Below are 18,719 nucleotides of genomic sequence, written 5' to 3'. Positions count from 1 at the left end.
ACCAACAAGAGCATGGTAGGCTAACCAACAGGAGCTGGCTGTGTGGTTGCAGGCCATGGTCTCGCTTCTTGGGACAGGCTCACAATGCTCCTACTCACTGCACATGCCACTGGGGTCCACTAGGATTATGATACACAAGCCCTGCATTCACCAGATACCCACAGATTACATTCTAGGGCTGTGCTGCACCTGCTGCTATTTAGCTGTCTAAGGTCAACTGTAATTCTAATACATTAAATGGAAAATATCATAATTATGTAAATAACTTCTATTACTGTTTCTTGTTCCAACTATTCTATTTTATTGGTGGCTATTCTTATTAATCTGTTACTGTGCCTACTTTATAAATTAGACACTACCATGGGTATGGGTCTATGGGGAAAAGAGCATATCCAGGGGTCAGTAGGAGTAGTACAGAATCAGACACCCACAGTGTCTTGGTCACATCTTCCCAGGATGAAAGCAGACTTTGGTAGATAGAATCCTATCGCTTATGCAAGTATTTTAAAAGCATAGAGTGTTAGTGTATTAAATATAAGCATTTTAAGATGTCACAGTAAAAGCAAAAGATAATCTAAAGAGTCCCCCCAAAATATGAAGAAATGTAATATAAATAAATAAATGGATGAATAAATTAAAAAAAGATGTCACACTGCTTGCAAATCTGTTTTCATATGTCTTAATTTAAATACACTAGGAACCTTCCACACTGTAGTTTGGGGCCCCTACATGTCACATCGATGGAGGGAATGTAGGTACTGATACAGGTTGGTTTGCCCTCGAGTTCTGTCCAAGAGTCTGACATGTATACCTGTCTTTCTACAAGTTATATGAAGGAGAAGAGGGTTGTTATTATATTGTAATATGTGTTCCAAGTCATCTCATAAGTTATAGTGATTCATTAAAGATGAAACACTCTTTCTGGGAAAATAAGTTTCGTGTCCTTAAAAATCATTTCGATTGTGTTTTATACTATAGTAATCAGTTCTTTCTTCTTTAGAGTTTTCTATTATAATAAACTTAAGCTGTTTTATGTACATTTTTCAGAAATTGTAAAATAACTAATGTATAATGACCAACATCCTTGACTCCCTCTCTATTCTATTCAGAAATGTTTTCCATGCATCTTCCTCCAATTTTATGAGTGCCTTAATTCTTTATGTATTTATAATATTGTGATCACACCTGTCTGTTTTCCCCAAATTCCTTGTGGCACACATTTCATTGTACTTCTTCCCAACTACATTAATTGGGTCTTTCTTTTCATTTCCCAGAGTCAGATTTTTATCTGGTCAACTGAACCTAGGTAATGTATTACATACTGGATTTCCCAAACATTTATGACTTTCCTAGATTGGCATAATAATTGGTAGCATTAAACATCTACATACTCAATACTCTTGAAGAAAGTTATTAACAGAATGATCATGAGGATTTATGCATCTCCACAAGTAAGTTTGAAGGTAACCTGAAAAGCAGAGTTGAATCTAACACTGAGGAGATAGTTACTCAAAAGCACTGAGTTTCAAGGTGTGGCTGAGGGGCACAGGCCTGGACTCTGACCACTCCGGTCCAAACCCCACCTCGGAAGCTACTGGCTAGACAGCCTCAGCCTGAGCAGGTCCCTTACTCCTGTCTCAGTTGCCTCCCTGATAAACAGAGATAATGCAGATACCACAGTGCAAAGGAGCAGGAGGAAAGAAAGGCTGGGCCACGCTTCACAGCACACAGGACGGCTGATAAGCACAGTGAGTGCTGGCTGCTCTGTTATTATTAAGCTTCAGCATGAGTTCCCGCTTAAGCCTAGCAGATAGCACTCTCAGAAATCTTCAGAGCCCCAGCAGTCCTCATGTGACCTGGCTATTTAAGGACTGGCCAAGAAACAGAAGAATCAACTCACCAAGGAGCCTCCTGGCCTGAGTCCTTGGGAGGGACACAGGGGAATCAGGACCTCCGAAGTCCTCTGGCATCAGCCACCAGGTGTCAGCAAGCACCCCATTGGGAGGTACTGAGCATAGAAAATAAGGGATGAACCCAGACCTGTGTGGCTTCTCTGGAAAGACACTTCCTGCCTTCACTATCCACTCCAGCAAATCAGTTTCCCACCCCTCTACAGGAACCATCAAGCTATGGGAAGTGGAAATTCTTTCTGGAACATTCTCTTAGCCTAGGTCAATATTTCAGGGCAATCTCTACCTAATCTCCACTTCTTTGTTATATTAAAGGAAAAAATGTAAAGGGAAAAAAGAAGTCTCATAAAACTTATAAAACTTAGCCAAGAAACCAATACTCTCCAGCCACTTGCTACTAGTTATTTCTAAGCAAAGTGACTGCATGGGGGAAGGTGTGGCATGGAAGGGAATATTTGCAAAATGATTAAATCCCTTTCCATATTGAGTAAATAGTGGATGTTAATGATGCCCAGAGTTGGGAGAAGCAGAGTAAAGCATATGGAAACTCAGTCTGCCTTTCCTTGGTGCCGAGCCCAACTCCAGACCAGACACATTATTTACAGGCCAGTGAGAATCGTGTGGTCTTACACATCTAAAAACTCCCCAAAATTAACAAGGATGAATTATGCCCCATAATATGTCACATGACTTAAAGCACTGAGTGCCAACCTGTAGCCTTTGTTCTCAGAAGAACAGCGTAGTTTTTAAAGGAGGGTATGGGGAAGCATGTATTCAAGGTTGAAGTCTAAGTTTCTCCAGGAAATCTCCATCAGTAATTGTTGAGCTGACCTCTTGCTTCCTAGATTTGTGGAGGCAGAAGTTAGCTCATGACCCACTCAGAATGTTCCCAGTAATGGTGGACAGGAGCCTGGTCTCTGGAACTCAGGACAGACACAGCTCTCTCTCTCTGGAGACTCAGCTCCAACTCCTCTTAGCTCTCCTTTGCCAAGTGCCTATGGAATTCTTCCCTGGAACCTGGTCCTCTCCCCTGGTGTCACAGGTCATCTCTCATCTGAGTGCCTCTGTGGAAAGGGATGCTGAGAGCCTGCTTCATGCATGCATTTCAGCTGAAAGGTAATGTCAGAGGAAATCAGCTTCCTCAGAGAATCTGAGAGAGAGAAGTGTTTTTTGAATGAAAAGTCTTCACAGCTCTTTCTTGAATAACATAGAGTAAGGGTGACACACTCTGGGACTTGACATTTAACATAAAATGCCAGGTGGGGTATTAGAGAACCCACATAAAATCTGAAGGAAAGCCTTCCCACCTTGTCCCAGTATCAGCATCCAGACAACTCTTTAGGAAAATGGTTAACTGTGACACTGGTAGGTGCCATGGAGTATACAGAGCGGGTTGCTGCAGAAACCCCAGAGTGGGGAGGTCTCTGCCTCCTGCCTTGCAAGCGCACCTCAGGATTTTGTCACATCCAGGCATGGACTGTGTCACAGGAAGTACATCTGGCAGGCAGGTGTGGAAACAAGTGGCTTTTATGGACAGGTTTTCCTCCTGCACCCTCCCCCACACAGCAGATAGGGAGGGCCTGGAACCTTGGACTTGGGGAAACTGTGGGCACCAGGCTGGGAAGCTGGCTCTAATTTCTCCTGGGAGCCTGCTGCCTGCACATGGGGAGGGGCACAGACACTTCAGAAAGGCCACTGCAGCCAACCAAGTCCCGGTGCCCAGGCCCCATATGTTGGAGCAGGTGCCGTTTACAGCTGCAGCTCCAGGACACTAACTTAGGCAGCAAGCATGGGGAAGGTGTGTGTGTAGGAGGAAAGCATGTATGTGGGAGAGGTGCTTGTGCAAAGAATGGATGTGTGCAGAGGAAGCCCACGTGCTGTTCAGGCCCACGCACCTCCAAGCCAGTGATCCTTCCTCTCCTCTCCCTGCTGTGAGGCCCACCACCTCTACATGCCCCTCCCCCCCCCCCCAGGGCTGTGCTGCTTCCTGCTGCACCTGGGGGAAGTACACAGAGCCTGGCGGAATACCTGCATCTGTGTGCACATATGCTCATGCTCAGTCAAAGGGAAATGCGTGCACAGCTCTCTCCTCTCATGTAGAAATAATCATGGCTTACCAGAGAGCAACTGCTATATCCTTTTGCCTTTTGAAAGAAACAAAGAAAACAAATCCCACAAATCCCCCTGCAACTCAGTCTCACCTGCTGGAGGCAGTAATTTTTATTCCCTTTACATCTACTGCCCCTTTTCTTCACTAGTTTTGTTGATGTTGTTTTGCTTTGTTTCACTTGTGTTTTGGAATACTGGTAATCAAACCCAAAGATCCTCTACTGGGCTACATAGCCCCTTTTATTTTTTATTTTGAGACAAGATCTTGTTAAGTTGCCCAGGCAGTACTTGAACTTGAGATCCTCCTGCCTCTGTCTCCCCAGAGCTGAGATTACAGGCATGCACTATGGCTCTGGCTGCACTAGTTTTTTCAGAGGGCTCCTATCTTACAGAGCATCTCTGCCAGAGCAGGAGGGATCAGGTGAGCATGCTGGGAGCACTGGGTTTCAGGGTCTGTACTGCACAGCAGGGGATTTACAGTGCATGCTGACATCTTCTGCTGCTGTCACTGGTGAGCAACGAGGCCCAGAAAGCAGCTGTCCCGAAGTGACCCTGGGGTCACGGAACTGGGCACAGCAAACAGGCATGTGCAGGAAGCAACCAAGAGCATCCAAAGGACAAAGTTACAAAGGTATCCTTTGCTTCTGCCAACAGATCCTGTGCCTGGAATAGGGTCTGCTCCCATCCTCCAACTCACAGGATGCTGACGAGGACATGGCCGGGGCTGGGAAGTTCTTCATTCTCCTCCACCCATGTGAGACACTGTCCGTCTCTGAAGTCACCAGAGGACACTTCTCAGCACCACCCCAGTCTGCCATTCAGGATCATCATCTGTGATTACAGCAGCAAAGTGTTTCTACCCCGATGAGCAGGAAACACCATATTCTGGTTTTGGTGGCTCACCCTGCAATCCCAGGGTCCTAGAACGTGGAGACTATGGCCTTGCTCTTTGCGGTATATTTCACAGGCTTCTGCATATAGGGCAATCATTGTGCTGATGTCACTTTGTACTGAGGTTGGGATTAGGATTTTTCAGATCTACTATGATTTTCTCCATATAATCCAATCATTCTTTCTGCCATGCCTACCCAATCTGACACCCTTCGAGGTTTTCCTATCACATCTGGTAAGAGCCAGAGTTGAGTCTTCTGGCCAGAATATAGGCATCACCCTCAGTGTCAGTGTTTCCTGTGAGTCCACACCAAAAGAATCCCAGCAGCTGTTGGGGCTTGTGGAGGTGATGATGACTCACTGAGACACAGGCTTGGGGTGTTCACGCCCTTACAGCTGCGGTACGCTCTGTCCAGAACTAATGCTCCTCAGGACATGCGTGGCCCTCCTGGCCTGAGAAGGATGTGCAGAGCTGGGGAGAGGCAGCACCTGCCCACTGAGCTGGCTCTGAGCCTGTTGGCCCCCGGGAAATACCTCGGACCACCCTAGGCTGCTCCCCCAACAGCTGTGACAGCAACATCCCTCTGTCAAGCACGGAATGCCCCCCAAACAAGCTTCTGCTCATCCCCAAGAGCCACTTCCTGTGTGCACATGCCCTGCCAGGGGCATTTGGAATTTGGTTCTGCCCTCCCCTGAGGCCATCTGTCCACATAAAGAGTCTGGGCATGTTTGTGGCATTGATGAAGCAACCACAGCACCCTGAGCCCAAGCCACACCTGTTCCTGATTTCTCAGCCAAGCAGAGGGTTGGCACAGGGCAAGCACGGAGGCACAGCAGGCGATGGTGAGGTGAGCCCTAAAATGCACGAGATTCTCGAATGCTCAGCACAAGGAAACAGGGCCCTTTACTTTGAAAACATCGAATCTAACCAAAGAGAGAATTAGACTCTCAACTCAATGTATTCCATGAACAACTCTAGGCACAGTTCTCAATTCCAGCTGGTGCAGGAGACACTGGGCTGGCTGATAGTCCGAGGACAAGAAGAATACTCCGTGTTTTCTTGGCTGTCCACATACAATAGCTGTCAGTTCCCATCTCTAAAAGGAGAAATTGCCTGTCCACATCATCAGCACATGGCTATACTATACAATGATAAGATTTTTTTAAATCCTTTGGTGAGTAAGTGTTCAAGTTTAAGGATGATTCATTGGCTTTGTGAAGGCTTAAAGATTGTGTCTGAGGATAGGAGCTACTAGTAGATGCTCAGCGACTGCCATCCCCCAGTGCAGGAGACTTCCTACCCTAAGTAATAAAGTTCATAGTAACACTGTATCTCATGCAACAGAGCCATCCGTCTGTCTGTCTGTCTGTCTTTCTTACTCTTTCCCTCTTGTGAGATAAACTGTTATACCCAAGCTATACAGAACTGTGCCATCAAGGAATCTGAAAATCACATTTAAAGGACCTGTTCTCATAAGCATCTGGTTTAGTATTTTTCAGAATGGGCTCCCAGAAGCCCTGGACACCTGAGAGATCCCCAGGGCCTTTTGCATGAAGTACCAATGAAGGAGGCCCTGGGTCTCTTGGCACAGGTTACAGGCCATTTGGTGAATAAAGGAAACCCTCTGAGCACATGCATATGATTATGTGAGTACACACCAAATGCATCACCTTCCTACAGAGTTCTCAGCCAAAGATAATTCTTTGGATGTACTACTCTCTTGCACTAGTTATAAAATGGAAAATTGAACAACAATTAATTTTCAGTAGCAGGAAATGCCCACACAAACGTGAACATACAAAATTTTCTAAAAGGACCAAATCTAGGATCAAAGTACTTTTAAAACAATGATACTCCTATATGTTCCCTTTACTATGAATGGAGATTAAAAAATAAAATCAGGGAATGAGAAGAAACAAGTATTTACACATTTTAACAAAATGCTGTGTACTTCTATTTCTGGGAAGACGATAGAAAAGTATCCACCTTTGCTAGAACTTTCACTGAAGCAAGGATAGAGTTTAGCAGAGAAAAACTACTTGGGAAGCAAGACACTAAGAGATATAATGGGCTTGAAAGCAGAGACATTATAAATTTTGAGATCTAAGTGAAAGAAGCCAAACATGAAGACCACAGACTCTAGGATTCCATTTATGTGAAATGTCCCGAGTAAGAGAGCCATAGAGACAGAAAGTAGTTTAGGTTTCTTATGGCTTCTGGGGAGTGAAAGAGAAGAAGGGGGGATTTCTTTGTAATGTGATGAAAATATTCTGAAATCAGAAGGTGATGATGTTTGCACAAGTCTGTGAATAGTCTGAAATGACACTGAATTATCCACAAATTGCACACGTCAGTCATTTCTATCCCAACAAAACAGGGTTATTAAAAACTCTGAGCTCAGTGAGTAATTTCAATGAGAGAAAAGAGTTGAAATAAAAGAAAACAGAAAGACAGAACCAGTTAAACAGGGCTTTTCTCCCAATGAGTTTTAAACTCTGTAACAGAGGACCTGTATCTGATGTGCCCTTTTATTCCTTATGCAGCACCAAGCGCAACATTATGCAAAGAATTTGCCTAACCGACCACTATGAATTATGGTGGGAGGGGGCCATCATGAGCTGTCCTTGAGAAGGTTACAAAGACAATAAACCTCTCCATCCTATTTCTCTCCTGGATCTGTTCCTACACTGTCGCACAGAGATGCTGGATGCTGTTCTTCTGATCTGACGTCACAGTACAGCACAGGCCTGGACCGCTTGGTCCCAGTCTCACTGAAATTTGTCTGCTTCCACAGAACTGCTATCTTCACAAATACTGGCAATGTGCTTGCATTTTCATGACAGTCATCTGACTTTTACTTCCTAATTAAATAAAAAAAGGCTTAAAGTTCAGAAGATTAATCTATTCAATTATTTTCTTCTATTTGTAGTATGATCATTTTACCAAGAATGACTATTTGGAAAGCTGACTAAACTAAATGCAGGTTTAAACAGAAGAAAATATGTTTAATAATACAGATAAACTACGATTAAGAGATTAGAGCCAGGTGCAATGGCACTTGCCTGTAATCCCAGAACACTGGGAGGCTGAAGCAGGAGGATCACAAGTTCAAGCAACTTAGCAACTTAATGAGACCCTATCACAGTAAATAAATGAAAGATACATAAATAAACAGAAAACCAAATAAAATGTAGAAAATGATTGTTTTTACTTATGATAAATAAATCATAAGTGTATGTTTATCAAAAATATGATGACAGGACTGTCTTTTGAAGAGTACACAAAAAGTGCATTTGTATCCTGATACATTATGGAGAGACATGTTATGGCCTCTATTTTACAGATTGAAAATTTATAGAACAAGAGAGATTAGGGCTGTTACAGAGCTGGGAGTGAATCCATGCCATCTCATCTCAGTTTTCTCGCTCCCATGACAGAATCAAATGGCAGCCATAGCCCTGGTGGCCAAGCGGGTTAGCACCTGGACAAGGTGTCTCTGGGAAAGCAGGAAGACAGTGGCAGCAGCACTCCCAAGTACTGACTGTGACCTTTGGTGCATCCTACTACTGGAGGGCTGAAGTGGGATCTGCATCTAAAACTGGGAGCTGTGAAGCTAGGGACGCAGCCTTGGCTTGGCACGTACCTGCGGCGATGTAGGAACCCCCGCCGGCCTTGTAGAGCAAGTGGCTGGAGAAGGGAGCTGCACAGATGATCAGGAAGCTGGCGGTCACAATGGCCACCACCCCAAGGAGCATCAGCACTGCCCAGAAACCGCGGTAAACTAGAGACCCCGAGAAAGGAGGAGAGAAAAACACACTTAGACTGTGGACACAGCCGACTGTCCTGAGTGAGCTGCTTTGCCCCATTTGTCTAATTTCAGTCATAGCCATGCTAGGTGGAATTCCAGACTGCAAGTCCTGAATTATCTATAACAGAAGTTCTCAAATGACCTTGGACTCAGAGATGTCCATGCTGGTGAACTTCAGTAGCCCAGGCGCTTGGAATCTGTGGCCCACACATACTGCATACATGACAGGGCTCATTTTTCTGACCAGATTTCCCATTTTCTAAGTGGGAATACCCAGAGTTCTTCCCACCATGGTCACACATACCTGTCTCACAGCAAATGCAAACACAAAAAGCATTCCCATTACTTACAAACACTGCCTTGCATTTTCTGCTAGGATGATGTTTGTCCAACAAGGATCCATTGAAAGATGATTAATAAATCACCCCAAACCCCTAACAGAAAAGGACACTTTTATTTAGACCATTGCTCAGCTGAAAAATGTTCTAAGGAAATAAAAAAGTGGCCAGCAAAACCATAAACAAAGTTTGTACCGCTCTGCTTTCTAAGCAAATCTAAAATTTTGTATCAGGTATAGTTAATATATCAGGTATAATAAATTTTCAATTAATATTTATACTTAGAGTCAAAATAAGTTCGGGAGTCCCTTAGTCAAGGACAAGCAAGGTTTAATTAATGGATGCAGCTGGTGATAAATGGACTGAGGGTTTGGTGATATGTAGTAATCAAAAGAAAAGGAATTTTAATGATCATTATTGAGCTGGATAATTACCAATCTATTAAAGAAATTCATCATTTCTCTAAGGCTACTGTATTAAAATGAATGCTTGTTGGTGTAAATGGGAAAAGTTCAGTAGTCAATTTGGGGCTGATAAAAAATGTCCTATAACTTTTCAAAGAAAATATACAAACTTTATTGAAAAGCCAAGAATTATTTTTCTCAACAAGCTTGCCTTCCAGGATGAAATACATCGATCTCCTAGCACCTTAGAGAAAAGAAGATGAGAAGGAAAAACATGGAGAAGAGAAGCCACCACAGTTAAATGGGAAAGGAGGCTAAATGGGAAATGCAGCTAAGAAAGCCCTGCGGAGAGGGAGGAAAGGGCAGTTTTTCCCCGTGCACCAGCCCTGACCAGTGGGGTGGCTTCCAGGTTGGCCCAGCTTGGGAGCATCCTGCAGTTACAGGGCTCAGTGGGAGCACAGCACCAAAGGGACACAGCTGTCCTCCAAATGCACAGGTCCTGCATTGGAGAGTACCAGCCCAAGATAGAAAATGCTTGAAAAGAAATTGCATCTATAATGAAAATGAACAGACTTTTTTCTTATCATTATACCCTAATCACTACAGTGTAACAATTATTTATACAGCATTTGTATTATGTTAGGTATTCAGGAACATGTGTGTAAGTTCTTTTGCAAATTCCACACTGTTTTATAGAAGGGACTTGAGCATCTGCACATTATAGGATCCTATAATCCTATAATTATAGGGGCCCTGGAATATATCCTTTATGGGTAGCAAGGGACAACTGTGTTAATGCCAGCTCTGAGTGCATGAAGTGACAGTAGAAGACCGTGGACCAAATATCAGCCATCCCTGATCCCTGTCCTACCAGAGTTTATTACATAACTGATGGACCTTACACTTTTTATTTTCATCTCCCTTCGTTTACAAAAAGCTTGAGGCAGAGACATTGAGAAGTGGCCCAAGGAATGAGAAGCCCATTGTTCACTCCTAGATCACAACAAAACCTGGATAAGAATGACAACATCTGTCTGAGGGGTAAAGAGTGAGTAATAGGAAGTGGATCGGGGAGGGAAGTCAGGCCTTAAGGGAAAGACCAACTCAGCTTCATAGGGTCTATGATTTTGTTTGTCTTTCTAGGTTTAGCCTGAAGGCAAGCCAACTTAGAAACTGTGCAGAAGATATAAATAGCAAAAAAAAAGGCAATTCACCACTCTGGCCAGAGATCCCAGAAAGGGGGTTCCCTGGAAGTGAGAATAGGGGATAGTCCTCATGTTTATTTTTCTCCCTTTCTCTCTCCCTCTTTTTCTTTTCCTTTTTTGTCCTGCCTCCAGTTCGGCTTCAAAGATGGATCTACAGGCAGGAGAAGTGGCTTTCACTGTATAAACAGTGGAGAAATTCGAGTCATGCATTTTCTCTTTTGTTTTATTGTCTTCTTCTATGCCACGATTGCGTGCAACTGCTACCTTGCAGGAGGACAAAACTAATTCAATCTTTTTAGCCTGTGACTCTGGGGAAGAGGCCTTAGAAGCCAAAGGGTGTGAAGGGAAACCACAGGGAGAGAGATGGAGAAAAGATGCTGAAGATCTATGTTTGAACCTGCACAAGCACCAAGTTCACCCCCAAATTGCACGGGCACAGAAAATGTCCCAAGAAGTAGAGCAAAGTTTTAGAGAACTGAATCACAGTACAAAAACCACCCAGGACCAGATTAGGTCCTGACTGAGACACACCTTAGACATATGACACACAAGACAGAGGCTTTGCAAAAGGAATTGGCATTAGGCAACCTATTCAGGACCCCTCCTGTCTCTCAGGAGCTATTCCTATTCCCCAATAAATTTTCCTACTCTTGACCTCAAAAAAGAAATAAACAAACAAAAAACTATACCACAAAAACAAAAGACAGAGCAAGAAGGTCCATTGCTTGTTAAAACAGGAACAAATCCAAATTCTCCAGAGAAGTCTGACAGTATTAAAAGTCAAACACTGTCATATTCAAAGATGACTAGAATACAACCTAAAATTACCTAATATACCAGCAACCATGAAACTCTGACAGATTCTCAAAAAAATAGGCAATCAGAAAATTGTACCAACCCGTAGATGATTATGATTGTGAGTTATCACACAGATTTTAAAGCAGCTATTAAAACCACTTTCTATGAATCCTCAAAATGAACACAAAGAGAAATTCTTGAAGAGAAACAGAGTGTATAACAAACGAATTGCATTGAAGTTTTAAAATCAGAAAAGATAATGTCTGAAATTTAAAAATCTATGACAGAATGAAGATGAAAGAAAAAATGGTAAGTGACCCTGAACAAAGAACAATAAAAACTGCCCAATAGGAATAAAGGCAAGGAAAAATTACTGGGGGAAAAATGGACTCCCAGAAACTTAGAGAACACAATCAAAAGTTCTCACATTTGCATCATTAAAGTTCATAAAGCAGAGGCAAGAGCAAAACAGTCATAAAAATAATGCCTAGAAAATTTCACAAATATGATGACAAGCACATTTACCAATATAGGAAACTCCAAAGGGAATAAACTAAAAAAAAAATTATGCTGGACACATAGAAACATACTATACACAAAGTCTTGAAAGCAGGCTGCATTCTAAGAAATCACTGGCCATGTTTTGTTTAATGTAATTCTAATCCTAAATACATTAAAATATGAATAAATGGAAGCAGCAGCCCACACAAAGGCACCTAATGTTGCTCTCTGGCCCACAACATCTGACTACAGCTCAACAAGGTGAACTGGAATAACCAGCACTATCCCTTGAGAGAAGTGAGGGGACCAGCAGTACAGGTGTCACTGAAAGGAAGCCCTGGTAGCTGGATCGATAAAAGCCGAGATGAGTGGAAGTCATGAGCTCTGCAATTAGGAATCAGGATACACAGAGGGCAGAGTAAACCTCTATACAGGGAGAAGAGAGGGCATGGGAAAGAGAAAACACATGGTGAGGGAGAGAGAGCAGAACAGAAATAGGGAACAACTGTTCCCCGGAGCTGCCAGCAGCTGGTCCCTGTCCTTTCATTTGCTCTGGAAAAATAAGCTGACTTTTGATTGTGACTCCTCGGTCAGCAGCAGGAGTAACAGATGGGTATTTAAAGGAAGGAGCAGTGCTGGTGCCTGGGGTTTGACCACACAGAAATAGCCTCTGAGTCAGATTCCAAGTGTTGTTGCCATGGGCTCTACTTTCCTGCCCACGCTCCTAATGCTCCAAAGTGCATACCTTCAAGTATATCACACCATTTCTTGGGGTTTCCTGTTTTCTTAGCTGATTATGTTACATAGTTTTTGTATGCATCACACTTAGATTCCAGAATTAAAACATTCAGTCATAATGAAGAATGGGCTTGTGGAATTGGGTAGAGTTTAGTCACCTCAAAATAAAACTGACACAGTCAGAGAATCTTCAACATGAAATGAATTAAATGTGTGTGCTTTGGGAGTCAAGTGTGATACTGAGGTGCCTCTGGGCACTGATGAGGTCATTCTGATTGACCTCAGTTATCTAATAGGAAAGCAATATCTTACATAGGTTTACAGTGAGGCTTAATTGAAATAGTATGTGAACAGTGGCTTCATGCAGTAAGCCACCAAATATATTTGCTGTGATTCCTACTGGTTATCTCATTTCAAAATAAAACACTCTTATCAACAATGTAGTTGACATTAACAAACATCATTTAATCTCATGACCTAAGATGGGGATATTCTAATACATATGTCAGAATTTCCCTGGAGTTTCTTTGTGTGTGTGTGTGTGTGTGTGCGTGCGTGTGTGCAGTTTTATGGAGGGCAGATATTATTTTCTGGTTAACGTTTTCTATTCTTTCAAACTTGTAGATATGGAATGTATCTCAGAGAAATCTGAGCTTGTTTCCTTATTCGTTACAAGAACCTATAAAAATGGTATGGCCTTATCATTGATGGATTTGGACTGTGCCAGGGGAAACAGCCCTAAAATTCCACTTCATGCCATTCACTATTTAACTTAAACAATATTGAACTCGTACTAATTCCTGCTGGTACATGAAGCAAGATTTATAATATAAATGGATTTACAGATAATTTGTATTAGCACAATTTGAGTTAATTAAAGTTTCATCTGAATCCATGAAAAGTAAGAATCCAAGACTACTTTCAAAGAAATTAAATTCTGTTGATTTTAAATAAGGAGTTAAATTGACCTAGCAATGCTCTTTGGCCAAGTGTTGAGATGGGGGACATGTCTAATAATTAGTCTAAACTCAGACATTATATAAAAGGTTCATTCTGACTTTATTTTCCTAACCAGTTTAAACCTTACCCTTACAGTGTTACTTTCACTAGTAATTTACTTAGTAACTCCATTCTAGATCTAGATTGTTAGTCATCAGCTCAGGGTACACTGAAATAGGACATTAACATATTCTGTATATCATTTCATATTTTTATATTTTCCCTTGTATGCAGTATTTTCTCATTTTCATTTACAGAGCATTCTGTTGTGTATTCATAGGGAAAAGTCATTAGAGAGTGTCTAGCTTGTTAACAAAGAGTGCATGTGGAATGCAAACGATGTCCCTGATGTATCAGTTTAATTAACAAAAAATACATATTATAAAAGGTATCAACTGTGTTGAAACTTCAAATTTCAGATTCAAATATGTGTCAAAGGAGTTCATATCTTGATTATACCTGAAAGGCCAAATTCCAGAATGACATAAGCAGGGAGAGTAGAGAATCATTAGTTAAGAATTCTTCATGGAGGAAACTACAGGACAGTGAAGACTATGAAATAAAGTACACTATTAATTATGCATGTTGATATGTGTGCATGTGGAAATGTGGAAGTGTGTGACTGGGTGTGTGCATCTATATTTTATTTATGTAGGAGGTGTGATCAACAGTAAATGTTCAAATAGAAATTTTTAAAAATTATAGTAAAAGATACATTGCCATCAATCCCCCTCAAAATACTTCTTGCTTGAAGCATACTTATCCCATTGTTCTTGCCACTTCTGAAGCACTTCTGGAAGTCCTCTTCTCTCAGATTCTTGTTCTGGTTACCTCAATATTCTTTTTTTTTTAAGAGTAGGAAAAATTTATTGAGAGAAAGAAAGCTTCTGTCTAAGAGAGACAGAAGGGGGAGCCTCAATACTCTAAATCAATTCAAAGAATTTATGTCAATTTCCTGTCAAATAAAAATATAATGTCTCTTCATCCACCTTACTCACCAGATCTGGCACCGTGTGACTTCTGGCTCTTTTCCAAAGTCAAAATAATCACAAAAGCTAAACATTTTGAATCAATTCAGGACATCTAGGCAGCCACAACAGTGCAAATAAAGCTTATGAAAAAGCACTTCCAGAACTGCTTCAGAGAACGTCAAGAATGACAGAAGTGTCCTCAAAACGAGGGGGAGGATTTTGAGGTGATTAATGACAATGTATCTTTTACTGTAATAAATTTTAAAAATTTAAAAATTCACTGTATATTTTGATCATGCCTGGTATGTCTGTACATGTGTCTGTATGTATCCATGTATGTCTGTGGTGTGTGTCTGAGTGTGTATTTCTGTACACATGTATCTGTGTGTTTGTGCATCTACATGGGTCTCTGTGTGTGCATGTGTATGTCTGTGCGTGGATCTGTATGTGCTTCTGTGTGTGTCTCCATGTGTGGATGTGCAGATTACCACAGACAGTAAGCTAATGACAGAATGGGCATCTATTTAAATTCCAGGTAAAGGGTTAGAAAAATAAAGTCCTACATTTTAATTTTTTCAGTACAAACATAATTAAAATGGACTAAAACCTCACTAATTTAGGCCACTGGTAAAAGCAGCCTGAGCTTTAACTGGATTACTTTAGAGTAAATCCCAACCCAAGCCCTACTCATCCATCCCATCCCTTAAACTGGTGTCTCCCTGGAGTCCTGTAAGTGTGGCCCTGCCAGGCTTACTTGGCAAAGGCACCTTGGGGATAACCAAGCCACTTACTTAACTTAGCAAACTATTTGGAGGGCTCCCTAAGTGCTAGGAGCCAGGAGCTGCTCGAGTAGGGCACACCCCTCACCCTCCTCACTCTGTGTCAGCAGGGGAGAAGCAGGCCAGGTGCCCATTGAGGTGACCTGACAATCATGGCACCAGATGGATAACGGTGCAAGGCGGCTGCTGCAGCAGGGCTGAGGGACAGTGAGGGCAGCCACCCGACAGTCTCCTGGGGCAGTGGCAGGGAGGGTCACTAGGAGGAGGAGGAGTTTTCTGGAAGTAGAATAGAAGAGCTCCCTGCCCTGCCACCCTGGTGGACATGGGGTTATCCCCAAGGTGCCTTTGCCAAGTGAGTCAATGTGGGGCTGGGAAGCAGGGAGGCCTCAAGCCAACCCAAAGAGCTTCCCTTATCACATGGAGCTGGGGAAGTACCGAGGCCATTCTCAGACACGATTGGCTGCTGTTGGAACATCCTTCCAGTGACTCCAACTCACCACTGGGAAAAGGGAAGAAAGAGAAGAAGCAGCACAGTTGCTGCGGTAATGAACATGGTTTGTGTAGAGATGGAGGACGCTTTAGTATTTCTGTCCTTATAGGTAGTGGGAATGTAGTAAGAATAACGGTGTTTTTCTAGGTCTTCATTTGTGTCTTTAGTTTGTTCTGCAAAGGTATGACAAATGTCCTCTTGGCTCTGCCTGCATATAATGGACATAGCAAACCTTTCTTACAGAGCAGTGTGGAGCACTCCAGAATGTTCTGTGCCCAAAACAAAGTCCATGCTCTTCCCTTCCCCGCAGCAAAAGAGAACCTCCGGCAGCTGCTGCTTGGCTCCAGGTGAGGGGCTCTGTCGACAGGACCAGCAGCCTGTGCTTCATTGCCAGGCTCTGCTGGTCTCCGCAGGGTTGCACAGGACTAAAAAATAGATTTGCCTGCACCATGCACCAGGACAGGCTGTCCCTGTGGCTGTGCCTGAGCTCTGAGGTCCTGTACCGGATGAACTGGTCCAGGGCTCGGCATGGCCCATTCATTTTTCTCAAGACAAAAGGAACACTCAGAGATCTGATGGAGGTTATGCACTTCCTACTCTAAGAACCTGACCAATTGCCAGAGGAAGAAGCACTGAGCAGGAGGAGCAGGACCTCCACCTTCCTGTCTGTCCATGACCTTGAGAAAGTCCTTGGTGGATTTCCTCCCAGGGGAGAGTGCAGTTGTGTTCAGGGTCTCATTTGCTCCTCCTAAGGAGCTGGGGACAGGAAGGGAGGTTTCCAGGTACCCAGGAGGGTGGCCGTGCAGTATCAGAGCCAGTAGGGACGGTGACTATGGTAACAGGAATGTAGACTTTACAGTGGTGCAAGAGTGGTCCGCACTCAGGAGAAACCACATTTTGAGTTTGAGTCTATTCTGGGGCTACCGCCATGTGGGTGTGGTGGGAGCCTCGCTGGCAATGCGGCACCATGGGATTGGAAGCTCAGACTACAGCCAGGAAACACAGTGGGTTAGGTGCCTCATGTGCATGGTTCAGGCATGGCACTTTCAACACATGGTGGCTGTACCTGGTTGTAAATCATGCATCATCAGTAAGAGTAGAACTGAAACTAGAAATTCCATTCAACCCAGCTATTCACTTGCTAGGTAACTTCCCAGGACAGTCAGAGACACTGTATTACAATGATCCATGCATGCCCATGTTTATAGCAGCACAATTCATAATAGCTAAATCTTGGAAGTGGCCCCTATGCCCATCAATAGATGAATGGATAAAGATGTAGTATTTATACACAATGAAGTACTACTATGCCATAAGAAGGATAAACTTGAGTTATTTGTAGGAAAACGGATGCACTTTCAGAACATAACTTAAAGTGAAGTAAATCAAACATGCAAGCTTAAATACCACATGGTTTCTCTTACATGACAAACCCAAAGTACAGAATAAATAATTCAAAGAGAAAAATAAAAGATAATTGGAAAAAAGGAGATAGATCTTTTGCAAATGGGAAGGGGACTAAGAGATGGAGGGAAGGTGAAGGGAGGGAGGAGGAAGAGGACACAGAAAGAATTAAGATGTCTTATGTATATGCACCAACTCCCCGCTAGGATGTGATCATCGTGTAGTTCAAACACTCATAAAAATAAGGAATACAGGGCATACAAAAGGAAATGAATCCCACAAAAGCTGGAAAGTTGTTACTACTTGAATCCTTACTAGGGAGAAACTGGTACTTGAGGAGAAGAGCTGAGGGATAGAAGAATGGATGTTAACACTTGGGTATTAGTAAGAGCATCAAGGGAGGGAGACATTCTATCCTTGGGCCTGAAATACCAGGGGTGGAAATGAACCAAGAACACTGGAGATTTCTATGACAGTTCCTGCCCAGCTCCAAACATATTGCAAGAGAAGCAAATTCACGGACTCCATCTAGAAACATTTGTTACCCCAGGGAAGGAGCACCTGCAAGACCACTTATTCAGATACCTTTTTGAACATGAAATTGAAATCTGTTCACCCAAGCTTTGGGCAGACAGTACTAAGTCATTACAGCACAGGCTTACCTACTTAGCTGCAAGTACTTGTTCTATATCTTCCATGGTCACTGACTCTCTCATTTCATGTTTTTCAGATGATTTGCTGCTATTCATCTCCAACATCAATCCTAGAACTCATATTTCTCCAGGAAATCTTGAGGTCTTATTTATTTTTTTGTGAGTGTGATTTTATTTTTTTATTTTTTTTTCCTTAAGTTCTTTTATTGGTACCTTTTAGGTATACAATTTGTTTACATTTGTTTGTTTGTACCTGTACATGAGTAATGCTGTTATCCATCAGGAATCTTCCTCTGAGGGATGGGACTCTACCATTTCCACACCAGAATAGTCCTAAAATGATTTGGCATTTTCCCTCTATTTGTATTTGAGACACTCAACAAAAGAAATGATTAACAATTAAATTGAATCCCATCCTCCCACTCACCCATGCTCACACATCCATGGGAAAGCTATCTTGCATCCAGCGCTATGGTGAGGCAAACACTTACTGGTTCTCAACATCGAGTGTACAGCGAATGCCATCACGCAGTCCGAGAGGACAGAAACGCCCAGGCAGGTGGCTGTCACATCAGCTGTGGTGGTTAACTCAGGAGCAGAGGAAGCAAGCAGGCTGAGGTCAGCACACTGCACAAGGCTTTCCAGAGGGGAGGAGGGAAACCAGAAACAGAGCCAGCTCAGTGGACAGCACAGACTGGGGACCCAGAAGAAGAGAGTGGT

General features: G+C 42.8%; 1 protein-coding gene across 5 annotated transcripts in view; it reads right to left on the bottom strand.

Moving 5' to 3' along the window:
- The window catches only part of Tmem182 (transmembrane protein 182), a 44,090-nt gene that overhangs the window by 9,410 nt on the left and 15,961 nt on the right, over positions 1 to 18,719 (bottom strand). For 4 of the 5 annotated variants that reach the window (XM_021258136.2, XM_087204009.1, XM_004844475.3 and 1 more), the window contains one exon: positions 8,555 to 8,692. The exons of the other annotated variant lie outside the window; for it this stretch is intronic. In XM_021258136.2, the coding sequence (XP_021113795.1) occupies positions 8,555 to 8,692 (138 nt within the window). The remainder of the gene's footprint in view (positions 1 to 8,554; positions 8,693 to 18,719) is intronic. 5 annotated transcript variants of the gene reach the window in all.

Source organism: Heterocephalus glaber, unplaced genomic scaffold (genome assembly GCF_053883595.1).
Source record: "Heterocephalus glaber isolate CG9 unplaced genomic scaffold, H.glaber_assembly_v1.0 deba00000470, whole genome shotgun sequence".
Taxonomy (NCBI): Eukaryota; Metazoa; Chordata; class Mammalia; order Rodentia; family Bathyergidae; genus Heterocephalus; species Heterocephalus glaber.
This window is presented reverse-complemented; position numbering and strand designations above follow the sequence as displayed.